General features: G+C 35.2%; 2 protein-coding genes and 1 non-coding gene across 3 annotated transcripts; 2 read left to right on the top strand and 1 right to left on the bottom strand.

Annotated features, from left to right (window-relative positions):
* Positions 7,277-8,935, top strand: LOC109721096 (homeobox-leucine zipper protein HOX19-like). The gene is made up of 3 exons (XM_020248514.1): positions 7,277-7,753; positions 7,899-7,978; positions 8,172-8,935. The coding sequence occupies exons 1-3, from the start codon at positions 7,277-7,279 to the stop codon at positions 8,362-8,364; spliced, it is 750 nt and encodes a 249-aa protein (XP_020104103.1). The 3' UTR covers positions 8,365-8,935.
* TRNAH-GUG lies at positions 12,595-12,666 on the top strand. The gene has a single exon. It is a non-coding gene; the product is annotated as a tRNA-His (tRNA).
* LOC109721572 (probable xyloglucan endotransglucosylase/hydrolase protein 10) lies at positions 13,446-15,216 on the bottom strand. The gene is made up of 4 exons (XM_020249239.1): positions 14,970-15,216; positions 14,769-14,869; positions 14,481-14,674; positions 13,446-13,930 (listed from the first exon to the last, which is right to left on the bottom strand). The coding sequence occupies exons 1-4, from the start codon at positions 15,181-15,183 to the stop codon at positions 13,528-13,530; spliced, it is 912 nt and encodes a 303-aa protein (XP_020104828.1). The 5' UTR covers positions 15,184-15,216; the 3' UTR covers positions 13,446-13,527.

Below are 18,352 nucleotides of genomic sequence, written 5' to 3'. Positions count from 1 at the left end.
TGAACCATTTTAATCACTAGGTAAATGATATCAAAAAATTACAAAATTTATTTTTTAGATATTTCAAATATGCTAGATGAAGTCTAACGGAGTCAATTGTCGATTCAAAAATTCTATCATCGAAAACAGCTCAGCAGCACGAAGGCCTCCATATTCCTAAGAGCACAATAACCCTGCTCTCTCTATATATATTCGTTTTTCTCCAACCTTCCATTGTAGAACTAGATGAGGATGACACACCATTTTACCCTTTTATAGGGAAGCATTTAGATGAAGTCCTTGGTTTCTTCAATGAGAAGGATCGTATCAAATTGTTGGATAGAATAGAAGAGAATGGGTAAAGTGGGGTTGTTGGGCGCCAAAATAGAACACAAGGGAGACAGAGGGGGTCCATCAAAGATATGGGGATTTGTTGATGGGGATGGGAGGTGATTCGGATCCCATGCTATATGTTGGATCCAAACCCCTGTCCCATTCACTTATATACAGAGAGAGATATGGAAAATTACTTCCTAAACCTGGTCCACAACTACATCATTAATTAGATTATGGATCACGTACGTAAGTGATCGTCTGTCGTCCATCTCATCATTACAGTCGTTTATACTTTTTCTGAACGATATTCAGTAATTTTCTATGCAAGTTACTATCAATTAACTACTGAGAAAGTATGCGTGTATTGGAAAATACACAGTAATTGATTTCCAAAAAAATAGTTTTTAGTCTTATCGCCAATTGAAGAAGAGCAGGACAAATCAAACTTATAACGACCTAAGCCACTGGCACTAATAACTCGTTGAGCCCAAACCATTAGTCCAAAACATTTAAGTCCAGTACATTGTTAATTAGTTTTATTTTGTTCGTCACATCAAAGTCTCTCACACTCTATTATGTTATCTGATATGAGACGATTAGGGTGTCACAAAACTAGAATAAGTAGGTGATGATGCGACGGACTAGGTCTACATAAAAGAGAGAGGGATAGTGAGAGAGGGTTTTTGCCACTTTGGAAGAGACCTATTCATGTTAACATGGTAAGAGTTGTGGGATGTAGACCACAAAATGATGATAAAGTGGAGAGAGATGATGTGTTAGCAATTTTTAAGAGATGGAGCCACTTATTGCTTGTCCTTTCTAATGCACGTCGCAATTGAGCTTTGCATCTTTGTTGACGTTTTGGTAACTCTAATGGGTGGGTGCGCATATGCACATGCAAAGTAAAACTAAAGGAGGAATATTATTAACTGTGATATGATAATTACATTTGAGCCCATCTCTTTAGGTTGAAAGCTATAAAAATTTCCAAAGGATGGAAAAGAAAAAAAAAATAAAAATCTAGTGGGGAATAACTTAAAGGTTTCAACTCTAATGAGGTAAGAGATGAGGTTAAAGAAAAAAACAAAAAAAGAAAGTTCTTGAGTTTGGATAATTAAGTATTCCTTTTTTTTTTTCTTTAAATGACCGACATGTCGTGTGCCATGAATGCTCCTGCGATTTCTAGAATAATAATTTTTGCATAAATATTTTTACCATAATATTGTTTTAGTGTTATTAAAGGAAATAAACAGTAGGTGTATTATTTGAAGCTCATGATTAAATTGAATAACATAAAAATAAAAACAAATATGATATTGGTGAGAGAAAGAGTTTAACAACATGACGGCAAATTGAATCGTGTTCAATCCAAATTATTCGGGTGCGATTAATCCGATATATTATTCCATTCCGGTAAGATTAGTTGATTAAATCATATTTATCAACACAAATTTTTTTGAACCTTCCCACATGTCATGTTACTAAATCCTCCTGGCCAATATTCCTCTACTATCTTATCTATCCAAGACAAAAATAAATGCCAATTAATGTACTTTAGACTCATTTAACACAACAAAGGTGAGTCATGCTTTAAACTATTCCATGCAGTAGAATTTTTGTAAATAGACTACAACCTAAAAAAGTAGGTATTCCCTGGTACCCAAAACAAGGAAATTAATAATAAGACAAGTGGCAAATTCTCAGAACATAATGTCTTTGTTGAGCTTCTAGCAAGTAATTTTGGTTCATGTCATATCCTAATGTACATGGTATCATAGCTAACCTAAAAATAAATGCTTATTATTAGATTATTAGATTATTAGATTATTAGATGAGAATTGCAAAGTCTACAACCAGAAAAGGGTTGTAATCATAGTTAGTTAATTCGAATTCAGCAAAAATTTGGTATGAGTATAATACGCATAAAATTCGTTTTCTAATTTTTAAATTCGTTGAAAATTTTGGCTTAAAAAACGGATTCGGTATAAAATATAAAATATAAGATATAAAATATAAGATAATCTATATTTAAACATAAAAATTATAAGTTTTTTATTCAGATTTTCAATAATTCTGGAATAAATCGCGAATAATTCACGAATTATTCGTGAATTATTTAGCTGGCCCAAAAATTCTTGAATAATTCTTTTTTTTGGAAAAATTCGTAAATGAACTGTCTAATTCGGATTTTTAATAATTTGCGAATAATTCGCGAATAATTCGCGAATTAACTAACAAAGGTCGTAATCCTTACAGCCCCATATCCAAGGGTGTCTAGAGTTTATTAATCCCTTTCTGGATCCAAGCTTGCGCACTTTGAACGGCTACGATGAAATTCAGCCTAACAAGCTGTATTGACTGCATCTTTTGGTGTAACTGGTTATTCCTTACCTCGGGACCAAATTGGTTAGTTTTTAGTTAAAAAGAAAAGATAGTCATATGACTATTAATACAATCCATTTTGCATTGCTCGTTAAATATATTTACATTTTCTATTAAATCAAACGTTGCGTTAAGCCGTTAACATGATATCAAAGCCAGTTCTAAATTGTCGCTATGATCCATGAGGTCGCGTGTTCGTTGCCCACCTTCAACATTCAATACATTAAGATCCCTAAAGATTGTAAGTTTTGAACACTGTTTTAGGAGAGCTACTAATAATATAATAATACCAGTGTATTTAATGTGAGGAATTTAATTAATTCACGCATATAATTAATACAAGAGAGGAGATATATATATATATAGCTAACACATGAAGGGCCCATTAAAAACTATTTGTGGGGACACCAAGCTTGCATTTGTTGTAATTTACCAACACCACACATGTGGAGGGTGGTGTTGATCGCAAGTGAATAGTCACGCTTAAGGGAATTAATGTTTGATGCGATTAATTTTGAAAAATCTGAAAAGTTATTGATAACAAACTTTTCCTTTTGGGTATTAATTATATATATTTATATTTGTTTATTTGCTATTGTTAATTTACTCACAAATTATACTATTGGATTCAACAACAAAAACAAGTACAAGAATGAATAAAACTACAGCCATAATTGTTTCCTCGTACATGCATGCAACTTTATACATGTTTTTTTAACTAGTATAATAAATGAGTAAATAAATAAACTTTTTCCAAATATATATAATCTATATAACAAAACACTAATCTTAAAACTAATAAAATAATAATTAAAATAAAAGGTTGGCTTGGGTCAACAGAGTCAGCATAAGTGGGTCATGCATGACATGCCCAAATTAAGAAAATAATAAAAAAAATAAAGAAAAAAAACACCCTTTCTCTTGCCCTTTCACACTTTTCTTTCCGAAAACTTAAGAAATAAATGAAAACTAAAGAAAAACACCTCTCTTCTCTCTCTCTTGGAATGCGAATGGATCTGGATTGATAGGCGCTTCAGCCTCGATCTATCTTGAATAAAAGGATAAGCAAAAATAAAACATAAGAGAAAAAATAGTTTGTTTCGAATCCGTCCTGATCCATTAACAAAATAGAGCAAGAGGCCACTAGAGCATCTCTTTCTTTTCTTTATCTGCTTCAGATGCATCAAAAATCTGTTCCCTTTCAAATTTGTCCCAAATAAAACGGTAAGTAAGAATAAAAAATAATATAAAAATTAATTTGTTGCATCCTCTCTCTCTCTCTCTCTCTCTCTCTCTCTCTTTAAGATAAAGTCGGTGCCTTAGTGATGCAACCAAAGCATATACATCAACACCTTCACTCCTTTCCAAAATGCACCCATCCCCACCACCTAACCCTACATAAGCATATATAATTCCTTCACAAAGCATATAGCATCGCATAACACCAACACTTAACATATACTTATTCCCTCCCACACATCTTATCCCCTTAATATACCTTCACATAATAATTTATAAATGAGATGCTCAGCTCATATTTTGTTGGTACCAGTAGGAAACTTTTTAGACAATATGGTCGGCTAAGGTTACCCAAAAATATATATTTCTTAGTGGTCACAAAGCATATATACGTACAAACCTTATCTTCTTCGTGCACTTTAATTCTCTCTCTCTCTCTCTCTTTCTATCCTTTTCACTCTATGATCACCTCACAAGTCACAAAAAACCCATATTATCACCCATTCTAAATAATCTACTTGTCAAAAACCTTCTCTCTACCGACTGTCCCTAGCGCAAGTGGCAAATACTCGGTGATTAGTACTCGAGGTCTCAAGTTTGATTCCTAATTAATTTACATTTCCAGCTAAGTTTATTCCTAAATTCTAAAGAAATAAACGAAGTGGGTAACATGCTACCTTTCTCTCAAAAAAAGAAAAAAAAAACCTTCTCTCTATCTTTCTCTCCACGGAATCAAATGCCTCCTCATGATCGCAAATCATCGAATGCCTCCTCATGATCGCAAATCATTGGCGTGAGCCACGCCGTCGCAATGACGTGTCGCGACTGTGTCGTGACACGAGGGCGGCGTGGGCGTGCTTAGCTTTCCTTTGTCCACCAGCAACTTGGTGTAGTGTGACGTAGGAAAAGAGAGCTCCAAGTAGTGCATGTCACTTAATCAATTAGCAATAATAATTGTTGGTATTATTATTATTACTATTATAAGATTTGGTTCTGGATTTCTTTTTAGCCCACCTTTTTGATGAAGCAGTTATTCTCTAATCATGTCATTTAGATATTGCTTTGTCGAGTGGCGTCGAAAGTCAATGCATATCTAAGATGATCACACCTTCTTAAAAAGTGATTAAAATAATTATGGCTCGCAAACTAAGCATAAAAATTTAGCTATATAATCATATCTCATAAGTACTATATAATTATTAAATTACTGGTCCCAAATGTGCGGTGGTATCGATCGACAACTATACATGAATTTGCTGCGATCGTGACCGATGTACGTAGGTGATGTTAGACTATAACCTTACAAACTAAGCGTGGATCATAATATATATAAATGCACGTATCCGACTGTGTCCAATTCGAACAAAACTAGTATATATGATTAATTACTAAAGAGTAGATGAGATTTGTGTACCTATGAAATCAAACCTAACATGCCAAGTAATAATGCACATCAATATATGTGGGAGGCATACAATTTATGATTTTGATGGCCTATGATCATCTCTCTTTATTCCCTTTTTCTCTCTCTTTGAGCTGTACTGTGAGTAAATAGATGTAGCAATAGTTAAATCATGAATGATAACCTAACTGAAATGGTATACATGTATAGCTTTAGTAATTGGGAGTGGTTGGTAGTGAGCTCATAATTGAACAAACTATGGCACCCATCATTCATATTGGCATGCTTAAGAGGAAAGAGTTGCCACATAAGCAATACAATTCAGAGAAACAATCATTTTAAAGATCTTTCCAAAATCTTAAAAACCCTAATCCCCACAACTTAGCTAGATCTTAAGGCATAGACCCACTTATGGTTTCTTTTCCCCTTAGGACCAATACATGGGGGCCATGGAGGGGCCACTATATATAGTGCTTTTGCTATAAATTAGTTAATGTGTCCTTCTCACTCTTCACCACCAAGCACCAAATAAAAGCCAAGCAATAGGAGAGGGGGGCAGAGGTTGCATGAGCCCCATAACTAATAGAGTTTAAGATGGCAACCACTCCTTGTTGGGAGCCAACATCTCATGTGTGTGGCCTTAAAAGAAAATAGATGAGAGGGGCCTAAAATGGGGTGCATATGTGTGGTGTGGACCATATATGCACCTCCATGTACTGTGTGTACAACATTTAGCTCCAATCATGGCGCCCAACCACGTCGGGCCGTCCGATGATTGGCCCGATGATTTCGAATACGTATCGCGTATCTTGCATTCGTACATGTACCATTATGTATCCACCAAGTTAATTGTAATTAATTGTGATCCTCCTCCTTGCTAGCTAGAGATCTTGCAATATAGATAGGCATTAACTAATTGCCACACCATGCACCAAGTACATGGTAACTATAACAAACCCACAATAATCATCCATGGGTCCTACATAGTACAATCAAATCACGGGAAATAAATGGAATGTTTGAATAAGCATAAAACTATACATACCTACACACCAAATTCACCTATAATTGAAGAAATTAATTACACCATACACATTGATATGATCAATGCAATTAGTAGTGCAACAACCCTCAATGATGCAAGGTTAGGTACTAGTACAACCAAATCATAGCACATGAGTAATGGAATGTTAATATATCTACATGCACCAAATTCACCTATAATAGAAGAAATTAAATTACTTAGACCATATTGAGCGCAAAGTAATATTACTATTGCCACCTATCAATAATATTCAAGTAACTGCTTAATTGAATAGGCTACAGAGACAGCTAGCCTAAGAGAATGCACACCAAATAAAAGCTTTTTTCCATTCATCTATTAGCTAGCTCCTCCATAGAGAGAAAAAGAGGGGAAAAAAGGCCAATGAAAAAGAAGGGGAAAGGGTACCCACACATAGTTAATGAGGGGAATGTTTGGTGGGTGGGTTATGAATAGAGGGGGCACAATCACACCCTTGATGTGTTCTATAATGTGAATCCACGTACGTAGTCATCTCCACCCCCTCCCCCCCCCCCCCCTCTCTCTTCTCTCTCTCTCTCTCTCTCTCCTCTCTCTCTCTCTCTCTCTTTTTACTTTTTTTTAGTACTAGGGACATGGGGCCTCCATTGTCAACTTTATACTATGTATAAATGTAAGATGTTAATATATATCTCTATATCATCATTAACATGATATAACACCCTCCTCCCCCCCTCACAACACCATATTATTCTCTCCCTCAACCAATTCATTTCCCTCACTACTCATTCCTTTCCTTCCTCCCTTTACTCACAATCATAGGCAACTAACCCCCTCTTCTTCTCTCTCTAAAAAAAGTATACTATTTAGAAGAGAGAGAAGAGAGAGAGAGAGAGACTCTCTAGCTGGATATATACATGGATCATCAGAAGATGTGTGTGATACGGGCTCGGCGTCGATTGGCAGATGCGCGGGCTTCGACGCGGCATCGGAGAGAGAAAAACCCGAGAAACCGGGTAGTCGATGTCGACGTCGACCGCAAACCCTGCAGCGTTGGAGCGTCTCTAACGCTGAGCTATCCGACGAACGCCTACGGCGGGGGCCCCCGACACCGCCGCGCCCCGCGAGTGTCTTCGCCACACAGCACAGTGTCGTCGTTCTCCGCCGCGTACCCTCCGCAGGGGGGGGTGAAGAGGGAGAGGGTCGACGCTTCGGCTGCGGCTGCGGCGTTGGCGCCGACGGAGGAGGCGGAGGTCGAGAAGGTGGTGACGTCGTCGCGGGGGGCGAGCGACGCCGAGGAGGAGGACGGCGGCGTGAGGAAGAAGCTAAGGCTCACCAAGGAGCAATCCGCGCTCCTTGAGGAGAGGTTCAAGGAGCACAGCACCCTCAATCCGGTAACATATACATATACATATATATACATACACACACACACGTATATATATAGGAATTTATATTGATATATATGAACTCCATGTCTTTGCTTTGATATTCGCACTGATTCGTCTCCTCTGCAAATTGTGTTTGATTGGATCTCAGAAGCAGAAGCAGGCCTTAGCGAAGCAGCTGAACCTGCGTCCACGGCAAGTTGAAGTTTGGTTCCAGAATAGGAGAGCAAGGTATATACACATATAACTTATTCGTACGCGTGAACACTATTTTTGAATCATTTTCTATCAGATCGATCATATTTTTATATTCGTACCTCATCTAATATTTGAGATTTATATATATATGCGTGTGTGCGCGTATGTTTTTTTTTATATCAGATCGATCTTTAATGGTTACGTGACGGAAATTTTACGATTGCAGGACGAAGCTGAAGCAAACGGAGGTCGACTGCGAGTTTCTGAAGAAGTGCTGCGAGACGCTGACCGACGAGAACCGGCGCCTGCAGAAGGAGCTGCAGGAGCTGCGCGCCCTCAAATTCGCCGCCGCCGCCGCCCCCGGACCGCTGCCGCCGCCGCAGTTCTACATGCAGTTCCCCGATTCCGCCGCGTGTTGATCCTCAGGCACAAAATTAAGTTGGTAATATTTAGATCAAATATAACATATAATTAAAAACACCCATACCCTTAGATTTTTTTTTTTTTTTTACTTTCCTAATTTCAGTTTCAACGATGATCACAGTAGAGTTAGTTGAGGGGTAGAAGATCATAATTAAACAGTGTAAAAAGCTTAAGGGGAAAGATTATTCTCTATAACTTCCTTATGTTCAAAGGTAAATTAATTACATAGCTAGCAAGGTCCTAATTAATTAATTAATAACCCATTTCTTTTGGTTGTGGTGATTACTATGTTGCCCCTACTTTTATTTGACAATATTTGTATAGAAAAAAAAAAAAAAGTTTGCATTAATAATTAGCTTGTTTTATTATTTTTTGGCTATTATTTCTCGATTCGAGTTCGTACGTTAATACAGAAGAAAAGCAACTTTTCTTATTCAAAGACTCTCGAAATCTCTCTATTGCACTGGAAGAGTAACGATTTTTAATCTTTTGACTCAAAAGCTTATTTTGACTTTGTACATGTATGTAAAATTATATGGACTAATTATAAATTTTTATATTTTTATATGTGCATGAACTTTGTGAGTATGGCATGAACTAATAATCAACAAATGCAGTAGGTTTGTATAGCATGCCAAAGTATTGGGAGGACACAGAAACATGACCTTTTGTTGAAAACTCTTCAAAGCAAGGACTTAGAAAGCGTGCGGGACAAGCAAGGAATGATACATAACTCATTCAATAAGCACACAGATTAGATCTAGAGAGAGTTATTGTAAAGCCTAATTATATGACGCTATCTGTTTGGTATTAAGATCTATCTAACACTAATAGATGAATAAAATTGAATTTTTATTAAAAATATAAAAAATATATTATAACTAACTTATTACGATAAACAGAATATAATACTATGTGTGAATCGTATGTAGCATAATTTTCTCACAAGTGAATGACATGTAGTGTAATTTTCTCGCAATTGGGAAGAAGCCAAAGAGAAATTACAAAGCTCCTCCACTATTTTATATTTATATATATATATCTCTCATTATATGTGATATGAAATGGATTGGGTGGGGTCCAAACAATAATGGTGGGATCAAGCCCACGTGATGTGTTGGCCCCTCCAATTTCCTCTCCCTCTCTCTCTCTCTCTCTCTCTCTCCCTCTCTTCAAATATTTAAAGGGGACCCACAAAAACATTGGAGCCTCTAAAGTAATCTTGGTGACCAATCCTTGTCTCCTTAGGGCCCTACAAAAACGAGTAGGGGAAGGTCCCTAGCATATGTACACATATAGTTTATGTATTTGTGCATACCAAGTGCTTTAGCTTTCCTTTGGCGGTGGATTAGTCCAAGTTGATGGGAAGAGGAAGGTTCCTACGAGTTGCGTAATGATTTGATTAGGGAGGTGGGCTTTTGGCTTATTCTTTGTGTCCACAAGATCACTTATAAGATCATGGACAAAGCATGTGGATGTGAATAAAATCATTTACAAGGGGAATGTGACACTTCGCATGTGTGCACGTGTGACAAGGTTAGTGGATAAGCCCAACCTAATTTCTCTAGTTAAGAATTAAAGAGGAAAGTGACAAATATTAATTAATTACTTTGCAAAGTCACCTTAACTTGCTAAGGGTGTTTGGTTTTCTGAAAAAAAAAAAAAAAAAAATCCAGAGAACAAGTAAAGTAGTATTTCATCTGTTACACTGACCGTCCCTAACGTAAGTGGCAAAAGATTTGGTGGTTGACACCCGAGGTTTTAAGTTCAAATTCTAGTTGATTTATATTTCCAACTAAGTTTATTTCTAAATGAAATAAACGAAGCGGGTAACATGCTATCTATTTCTAAAAAAAAGGTATTTCACCTGTTACGGATTTCATAGAAAAGTTTCAGTTTTTTATTTTTAGGGTTCTTTTTTTGCAAAATGAAAACTATGAAAAAGATGTTTTTCATAATTTTTTTTTTCTAAAAAGTAGTTTTCCATGATTTAAAATGAAATTATTATTAGAAGCTACCTAAGAAAATGGCAGATTTTAAGACCTGAAACCCGGACCCTAACTTGAATCCAACGTATATTAAAAATTCATATCCAAACCTAAACCCGAGCCCGAACTAAAAAATCCAAATCCAAAACGATTATTTCTTTTTACAATATTTCAAAATATATTCAATTAAATCTAAATTTTTAAAATATAAATTCAAATAAAACATCAAATTAACATATATATATATTTTATATATATTGTAAAATAATTTCGGGTTCGGGTCGGGTCGGATACAATCAAAATTCATATCCGAATCCAAATCCGTCTGGTTTTCGTTTTTGATATTCATATTCAAAATTATATTCATTGAGTATCGGATAAATTCACTCTGATTGTATTTGGGTTCGGATAAAAATTTGGGTATCCGTATCCATTGACATCGCTACTTCTAAACCATCAATTATTAACTTCACTCAAAGCCCACAAACTAATTAAATATCACATTTTATTTTATTTGCTAGGTACCTAAGAAAATGACAATAATAGGGCTAAGCACATAGATTAATTCCAACACAAGAAAACCACTAACTGGGAATGGTAATATTTGATAGCCCTTAGCTGCAACAGCTTGGCATATCTCGAATATTAATTGTTCCAATAATGATGTAAAATTATGGCATTATCTACAAGAATATAATAATATATTTATTCCTTTTCCAAGTTCAAAAACTTTGGTAATTATATAGCATTCTTGAGAAATAGTACAACCATAAATCTCTTGTGGAGGATATTGTTATTTATTTCCTCTGTCACACAGGTAAAACTTAGCACCACAGTAGTCTCATATATGATAGAAAAGGAGTTTTGAAAGAAAAATATAAGAGCAAAGAGCTCTAATATTAATAACTAAGCATAAATATTTTCAGTCGGTGGTTTAGATCTAATAAATTATTGGTGTTAGTGAGCTGGATCGTTACATTTGATATTAGAGCAGATTTTTTTTGAGAAAAAATATTAGAGCAGATTTGCCAGTTATAACTATGAGACAGGTCTCACATCACTTGTTGATCTTAAATTAGATTTGTGGCTAGTTACCAGTAGTCTCACATCGGATAGAAGAGGAATTAAAATGAAAATATAAGAACCAAAGTCTCTAAAACCCTAAACCCAATAAATTATTAGTGCTAGTGGATTGGATATCGTTACAAAAACTACCATAAATAGCTATAACATAGCGAACTCTGTCGGATCGTTAATTCTAACCATTAATTCCCAAAGTTCGAGTTATTAGAAATATACAATCAATTCACTTAAAGTATATAGACACAGCGTCCATGAATCTTGATTGTGACTCGGTCCAACCAGCCTTATGCCAGTTCGAATATGACTCGACTATACCATTACCTCCTACCATTTCGAATATGACTTAGTCCAATTTGACCCCCCGCCACAGGACAAGATGCTTGTTTCCTTTAAACCAACCGTCTTATCATTTCGTATAAAGGTATATTGAAGTGCGCATGACGAAAGTGTAATTAATGACAATACATAGATGATGACTAGTAAAAGAGAGAAGCTAATTCTTGCACTCATTTTTGAGTTTGAAACTTGTGGAGTAAGACCTAATCAACATTCCCCACCAGCATTTGTCAAGCAATGCATTTGATCTAGAAGAGTAGAATGTGTCCTCCTCCCACAGTTTTTTATATATTCTCATGAGCCCTTAGTTGGAATATGTGTATAGGAAAATTGGAATATGGTCCCATGCATAATTGGAACTTGTCCTGGTTAACTTGAATTATTAGGAGGCAGGAACATTTCTCTTTGATCTTGATCTTGATCTTATTCTCTATGTTAAGATGTTAGATTCTTATACCACGTGGAGATTGTGGAGAAAGGAGTGGAAACTAGAAAAAATAGGCAATATACAATTTATAGGTTATTTACTTAGGGAACTGATACTGCCAAAACAATATTTATTATTGTCAAAGTAAAAAAGTTCAGAACATGGTTATATACAATGAATGTGCTCGCCCAATAGTGGACACTGCAAATCCCCGCGCTACGTATTCCCAACTTACAGTAATTTGACACTTTTCTGGGCAAATCAAAAATTAGGTCCTAAAATTTTAATCTGAAAATTTTGACTTCACTATTGTCCCTGTTTAGCTTGGTTTTGTTCTCAAACTACAATGAAGTTAAATTAAAAGTTTAAAATTTTGAAAAATGAATATCAAAGTGGCTGTAGTTTAGTGGTAAGAATTCTACGTTGTGGCCGTAGAGACCTGGGCTCGAATCCCAGCAGCCACATATTTTTCCTTTTTTTTAATTATGAACCTTTTCAAAGTATTTGTGTATCATACCTCTCTCTTAAGCTTAGATAAGCTAAATATGTGGTAGTATCAGATAAGCTTGGGCTAGTAAAACTGTTTCTCTGTTTAAGGAACAGAAGTCGAAACAATTTTAGAGTTTAAAGAGCAGAAGTTCTAATGCAAGTTTGTACTTCTAACTGAGAGTAGGAACCTCTACAGTACGTATTAGTTTTTTGAGATATGTGTAGTTAAAAGATATTTCTTAAGAAGCTCTTGTCGTGCCAAATAGGCTCTTAAATTTTAAACTTAGGACATTTATAACACAAAAGAGTTGATATTCAAGTAAGAATTGTTGTCGTCGTCAGGCCGATCGAGCTTAGATCAGGCCCAGTTTCAGCCGACGTCACAAAACCCAAGCTTAGGCCAACACGGCTCGAAACAAAACTATACATTTTAGCCCTACAACAAGCCCGGACAAGGCGATACTTCGATTCTGAATTGAATAAATCAATAAGGCTCCATTTGGAAATGTAGGAAGATTGCGTTAGATGCTGTGAGAAAATACAATGAAAAAAAAAATCATATTTTTATATGTATATAATATCGCATTTCCAATATCGCAATGAATCGGTTATGAACTGCGATGCCAAAGACGATATAGGTTTTCATCAACTCCGGCCCAAAAGCATTAAGACTATCATTTCAAATTCGGGCCCTAACCGGCCGGCCCAACCCATTTGCACCTCAAGAAAGAAGCATTCACAAACCATCCAATGTTTATTTTTCTTCAATTATTTAGGGCACCCAACAATTACCAAGTGATAAATAAAAGGAAGCTTTTTTTTTAAAAAAAAAAAATTTAGTACTTTGGAAGTGAGCATTCCATTGGTAGTTGTTCTTGAAACCTCTTTGTGTCATGACAATAGTCATATACAAGGTAATATTTCCTTGCCCATCTAAATAACCTTCTTTGCCTCCAACTAAGGCTTCTTAAACTGGGGTTATTCCACCAGTTGGTTTTGTTCCCTACCATGCAGAATCTAGGGTTTCCCTTCCACACACAAGCATCAATCTTGTAGTTCCTAAATGAGGCTATGAAGGGCCCCTTTGACCAGTCAACCTTGTCGCGGCCCCCGCGCGTCGCCCAGCTATCGCCGTTCCATATGCTTGCCTTGACCGACATTGGCTGCCACCTTGGAAACGGCACTCCTTCGTCTCCGTGGTTTCTGTACACCCTAATTGGCACCCAATCCACCATGAACCTAAGAACAAGATCGATATACATGATCTGTTAGTAAATAAACTTGAAACAAGACTTGGTTCCTATTTACGACAGTTTCTAAGACGAGTTCTCTATTCAAAACCGAAAGTTAAGCTTGAAAACAAAGATTGGAGCGAAAACTTCAAGTTAAAACTTCTGCTTCTTGCGTTGATTTTGGTAAAAAGAGCTAATTAGTATAGAGATGCAATATGATCACTCTTAGCCACAACCTTGCTAGGAACAAAATTCTAGTCCCTAGTGTAGGCCTGCTTCTAAAATAATTTCTCTATCAAAAAGATTAGTAATTAGTTAGCTATTTCGCAAATGAATTTAAAAAATGTAGAGCTTCTAGCTGTTGAGGAAATTAAGCGGAAGCCATCCTTTATGATTCACAATTTAAACTTTGAATCTTCCACCTTTAGTTGCATGGTTATTGTTGAAAAGCTATTAGATTCTTCAAATTCTCCTCAGAAAACACTTTCGTAAAAGCTCCAGTTAGGTCAACTTTTTCTTTTTCGCCTTAATTTTGAGCTCAGAACGAATTGACTTACACTATCTGATATAAGTTCCAGAGGATTGAATATGTGTGGAAATCTTTAGTTGGGTCAAACCACAAGTAAATCCTCTCCTCCCTGTTTCCAAAGCCATCAACAAACACATTTGTTTGCAGGATATACGGCTGACCGGTAACATTACCGAGGAATTCGAAGTCGATCTCGTCTCTATTAGGTTGATCAGAAGTCATCTGCATTACAAATGTCATTAAACATACAAAATTCACCATATATATATATATATATATGAACTACTGTATAGTTAAGCGTAATGAATTTACTCACATAGAAGGCTACAACCGTGCCCGCGGAATAGCCTGGTATCAGTTTGATCTGCATATCGATCTCCCCGAACAAGAACATATTGTTCGAAACGAAAGATGAGCCTAAAATGAAACACAAGGAGATTTAACTATGGCCATGAGTTAAGAAATTGGCGAAAAATTTCTTCGTTTATGTAGGTTCTTGATTTGATGACATCATTACCTGATTCCTGGTCGAGTTTTACGCTCCTTGATCGCCCGTCGGGCGATGTGTTTATGTGGCTAGGAGACCAGGCTATATAGAAGTCCTCGTTGAAATTTCCGGTAGAAACGATAGAAGCAAACGCAATTCTAATGAGATCGGCAAATAAAAGCCATATAAGAATGGTTGTTTTGTTGCATACCATGATGTTACAATGGATTGAAGATGGTCTCATGTTGGAATAGATTGAGAATGATACAATGATTTATACAAGTAGAGAAACAATTAATAGAATATGTAGAAGAAGTGCTACTCAGCTATGAAGCAAGAATGCATGCCTTTAACAAGAAGCAAAGTAATGCTCTATTTTATGTATTATAGCTAGGTTTCTCCTCGTTGGCTATTAAATACCTTTAGTTTTTGATGCGTGCATGAATATCTTATTTAACATATCTATTTAATTAATTTATTTATGACCTATATTTAAGCGCAAGAACATATGTTTAAAGGATGTATATATACATGAACATTAGATTCAGCATATTTCTTTTATTTACTTGAGGAACGTACGTGTGGTAATTAATAAGTTGATGGAGGAACAATGGAAAGACGTCTATAGTTTTGCATATATATAATGTACGTCTCTAAGTTTTTTTTTTTTTTTTCAAATGAATGTTAAATCAACTCATAGACACATGCATTATTCTGAAAAAATAACAAACTGAGGTAACCCTTCTGGTAAATTGAAATTAAACTCGCACATTGCAATTACAAAAGAGGGCCTCACCACACTTGTACAATGCGGGAATATTATTTTTTTATGTAATTTTTGTATTATCTTTAAGAAAAAGAAATCTTGTACCTCAGAACTTATCATCGGATAACTTTTCGGATATCGAAGCTAACTTTAACAATCAATACCAAGAAAAGATTTTAGTAAAAGTTCAAAAAGGTTAGCAGTTTTATACTTCATTTTAAGCTGATATAATCTGATTGATTTGTGAGACTTAAATATAGTTTAATTGGTTTTAGTCATGTTTAGTATTATCTTAACTTTTCATGTTGTTAATTAATTAGTAGTGTACTAACCAATTTTAAATTAAAATTTCAAACTATGATGTCAATGCTTCAAAGGCAAGTGAATTTGAAGAGTAAAAAGAATCCAAAGTATTGAGAAAGCACCTTACCTTGTCATCATACATAAGTGTGAGCAACCAATTGCAAGTGCCTTCCTTGGAGAGGCATGCAAGCTTTGTGGATCATGTACCTCAACTTTGTGAATTTGAAAATCAACTTGAATGGTTGTCTTTAGATTCTTCCCTTCTAACAACAAACTTCATAATTTGAGACACTTGCCGGGGCCCAGAAATCGGAACAATTTGTTTACTTTGCCATGTTTTAGGTCGCTAACACTCACGTCTTGCTGGAGCTTCTGCAAATGTACTTTTCAAGTTAACTGTGTAAAGATGTACGTGTACTAATAGTTGTTTTTTTACTGCAATAAGAGTTGTGCTTCAAATTACATCTCTTGCATTAATTTTAGGATTTGGAAACTCTATCACTTCAGTTTGTCACCATTGCTAAAACTATAAGTCATTTTGTTTATCAAATACCTATTTTTCGCTTCTCCAAGTAGAGAAGCTATTTCAAAAACCTATACAAAACAGACGCGTAGCAGCGAGATGACCAACAACACTCAGTAAACTTATTAAATTAACATAGATGTCTAATGCTATATCATAAGTGAGTTTAATGATTAGTCTAACTACCAGTGTTAGTTAACTTTAGTTATTTTTAAGATGAAAGCAAAGCAGCTATGTATGTAATTATGTATTATATCTAGTTATTACCTTATGCTTTGCACACAAGGCTTCTTAACAGTTTTGAGAAAAGAGATTATAGGCCAGAGCCCTAGCATTATTAATTTTCTCTTATATATGTAATTCAAGTTCATGTCATAAACCTAGCAATAAGTCTCCAACTGATGAGTCCGGCTACTATACTATTATGAGTACGATCGCCCTCGTGCTCATAAGTTGTTTTCGATGATAGAGCTTCCGAATCAACGATCCACACCATTAAACGTTATCTAAAGCATTTGAAACATCTAGAAATCAAATTTCATAATTTTTCGACATCATTTACCTTAAGATCAAAAGCTCACAAAATTAACAATTTTTAACGGCCGGTATGGAATACTTGCTAGTTTAACGGTGCAAAAGAATCCGAATAGGTTGAATTTTTGATAGAAAATTCTATTCACTACCTAGATAAAGATCAATAACTCCGATCTTAAATTGAAGGATCCGATCATCCATTTTTAAGACATCGTTCGATTTTGACCGTTCATTTTATGCCCGCTTGATGGACTTTATTATGATTTTGAAAAATTACGAAATTTATTTTCTAAAAGTTTTAAATACTGTAGATCATATTTAACGGAGTGGATCGTCGATTCGGAAGCTCCATCATCGAAAACAACTTATGAGTACGAAGGGCCCAACACTCATAATAGTATAGTAGCCCTACTCCTAACCGATATGTGTTTTAAATGAAACCAGTTTAAACTTTTGGAGAAAAATGATTCTTTTATTTAATTTAACAAAACTGCTTGTAAAAATCTCTTCACGGCACTCTTCGCTCATTTAGCATCATTTATCGCTGCGAATAATCAGAGCACAGCTTTTGCATTGGAAAAAAATCCCAAATATTTAATTTTATCTTAGATGTTTGAAAATTTAATTTTTTTTTAATAAATTAGAGTAATCTAAATATTTCCATTATCTTTTAGAACATGTTTTCCAATATCATATTTTATCCTTAATTTGTTCTTTGTTATTTAAAATTTAAAATATAATTTTAAAAAAAATCAAAACAATGGGTATTTTGGCAATTTAGTAATTTACTAGAATATTTGTCAAACCGTTTTCTACATCTTACATTAAACAAATATTCCAAATCTCATTTTACGAACAAAATTTACTACCAAGCCTGTGTACCAATTGTGGCGCCTTCTATTTAATTAAGGCCCATAAACCTGTTGGGTCCAAGTGAATTTGGGCTCAGTGTGAGCTCAAACCCGCCCCGAATCGCAGTAGCTTTGACCTGTTTGGTCTTCAAGTCTCAATGTTGCTCAATCAATTAGTGTTGTTTGAATAGTATTATTAGTAAAAAAAAAAAGAAAAAAAGAAAAAAGAGTTGTGCTACACTTAATAAGCTCATCTCTATTATAATTACATCAGAAACCCACAATTGAATCTAAGCATGCATTAAGGTTCGGTTCAGAGCCAAGTTCGTGTTTGACCATGCGTTGCAGCATTTGTAGTACTCTCAAATCACTTATATATATAATCGTATTAAAAGTGTTTTAAGTGTAAAAATTAGAATATTTATTTCCTTCTAAT

This window comes from Ananas comosus, linkage group 15, assembly GCF_001540865.1.
Source record: "Ananas comosus cultivar F153 linkage group 15, ASM154086v1, whole genome shotgun sequence".
NCBI lineage: Eukaryota > Viridiplantae > Streptophyta > Magnoliopsida > Poales > Bromeliaceae > Ananas > Ananas comosus.
The sequence above is the reverse complement of the archived record's forward strand: the minus strand, read 5'-3'. Positions and strand labels throughout refer to the sequence as shown.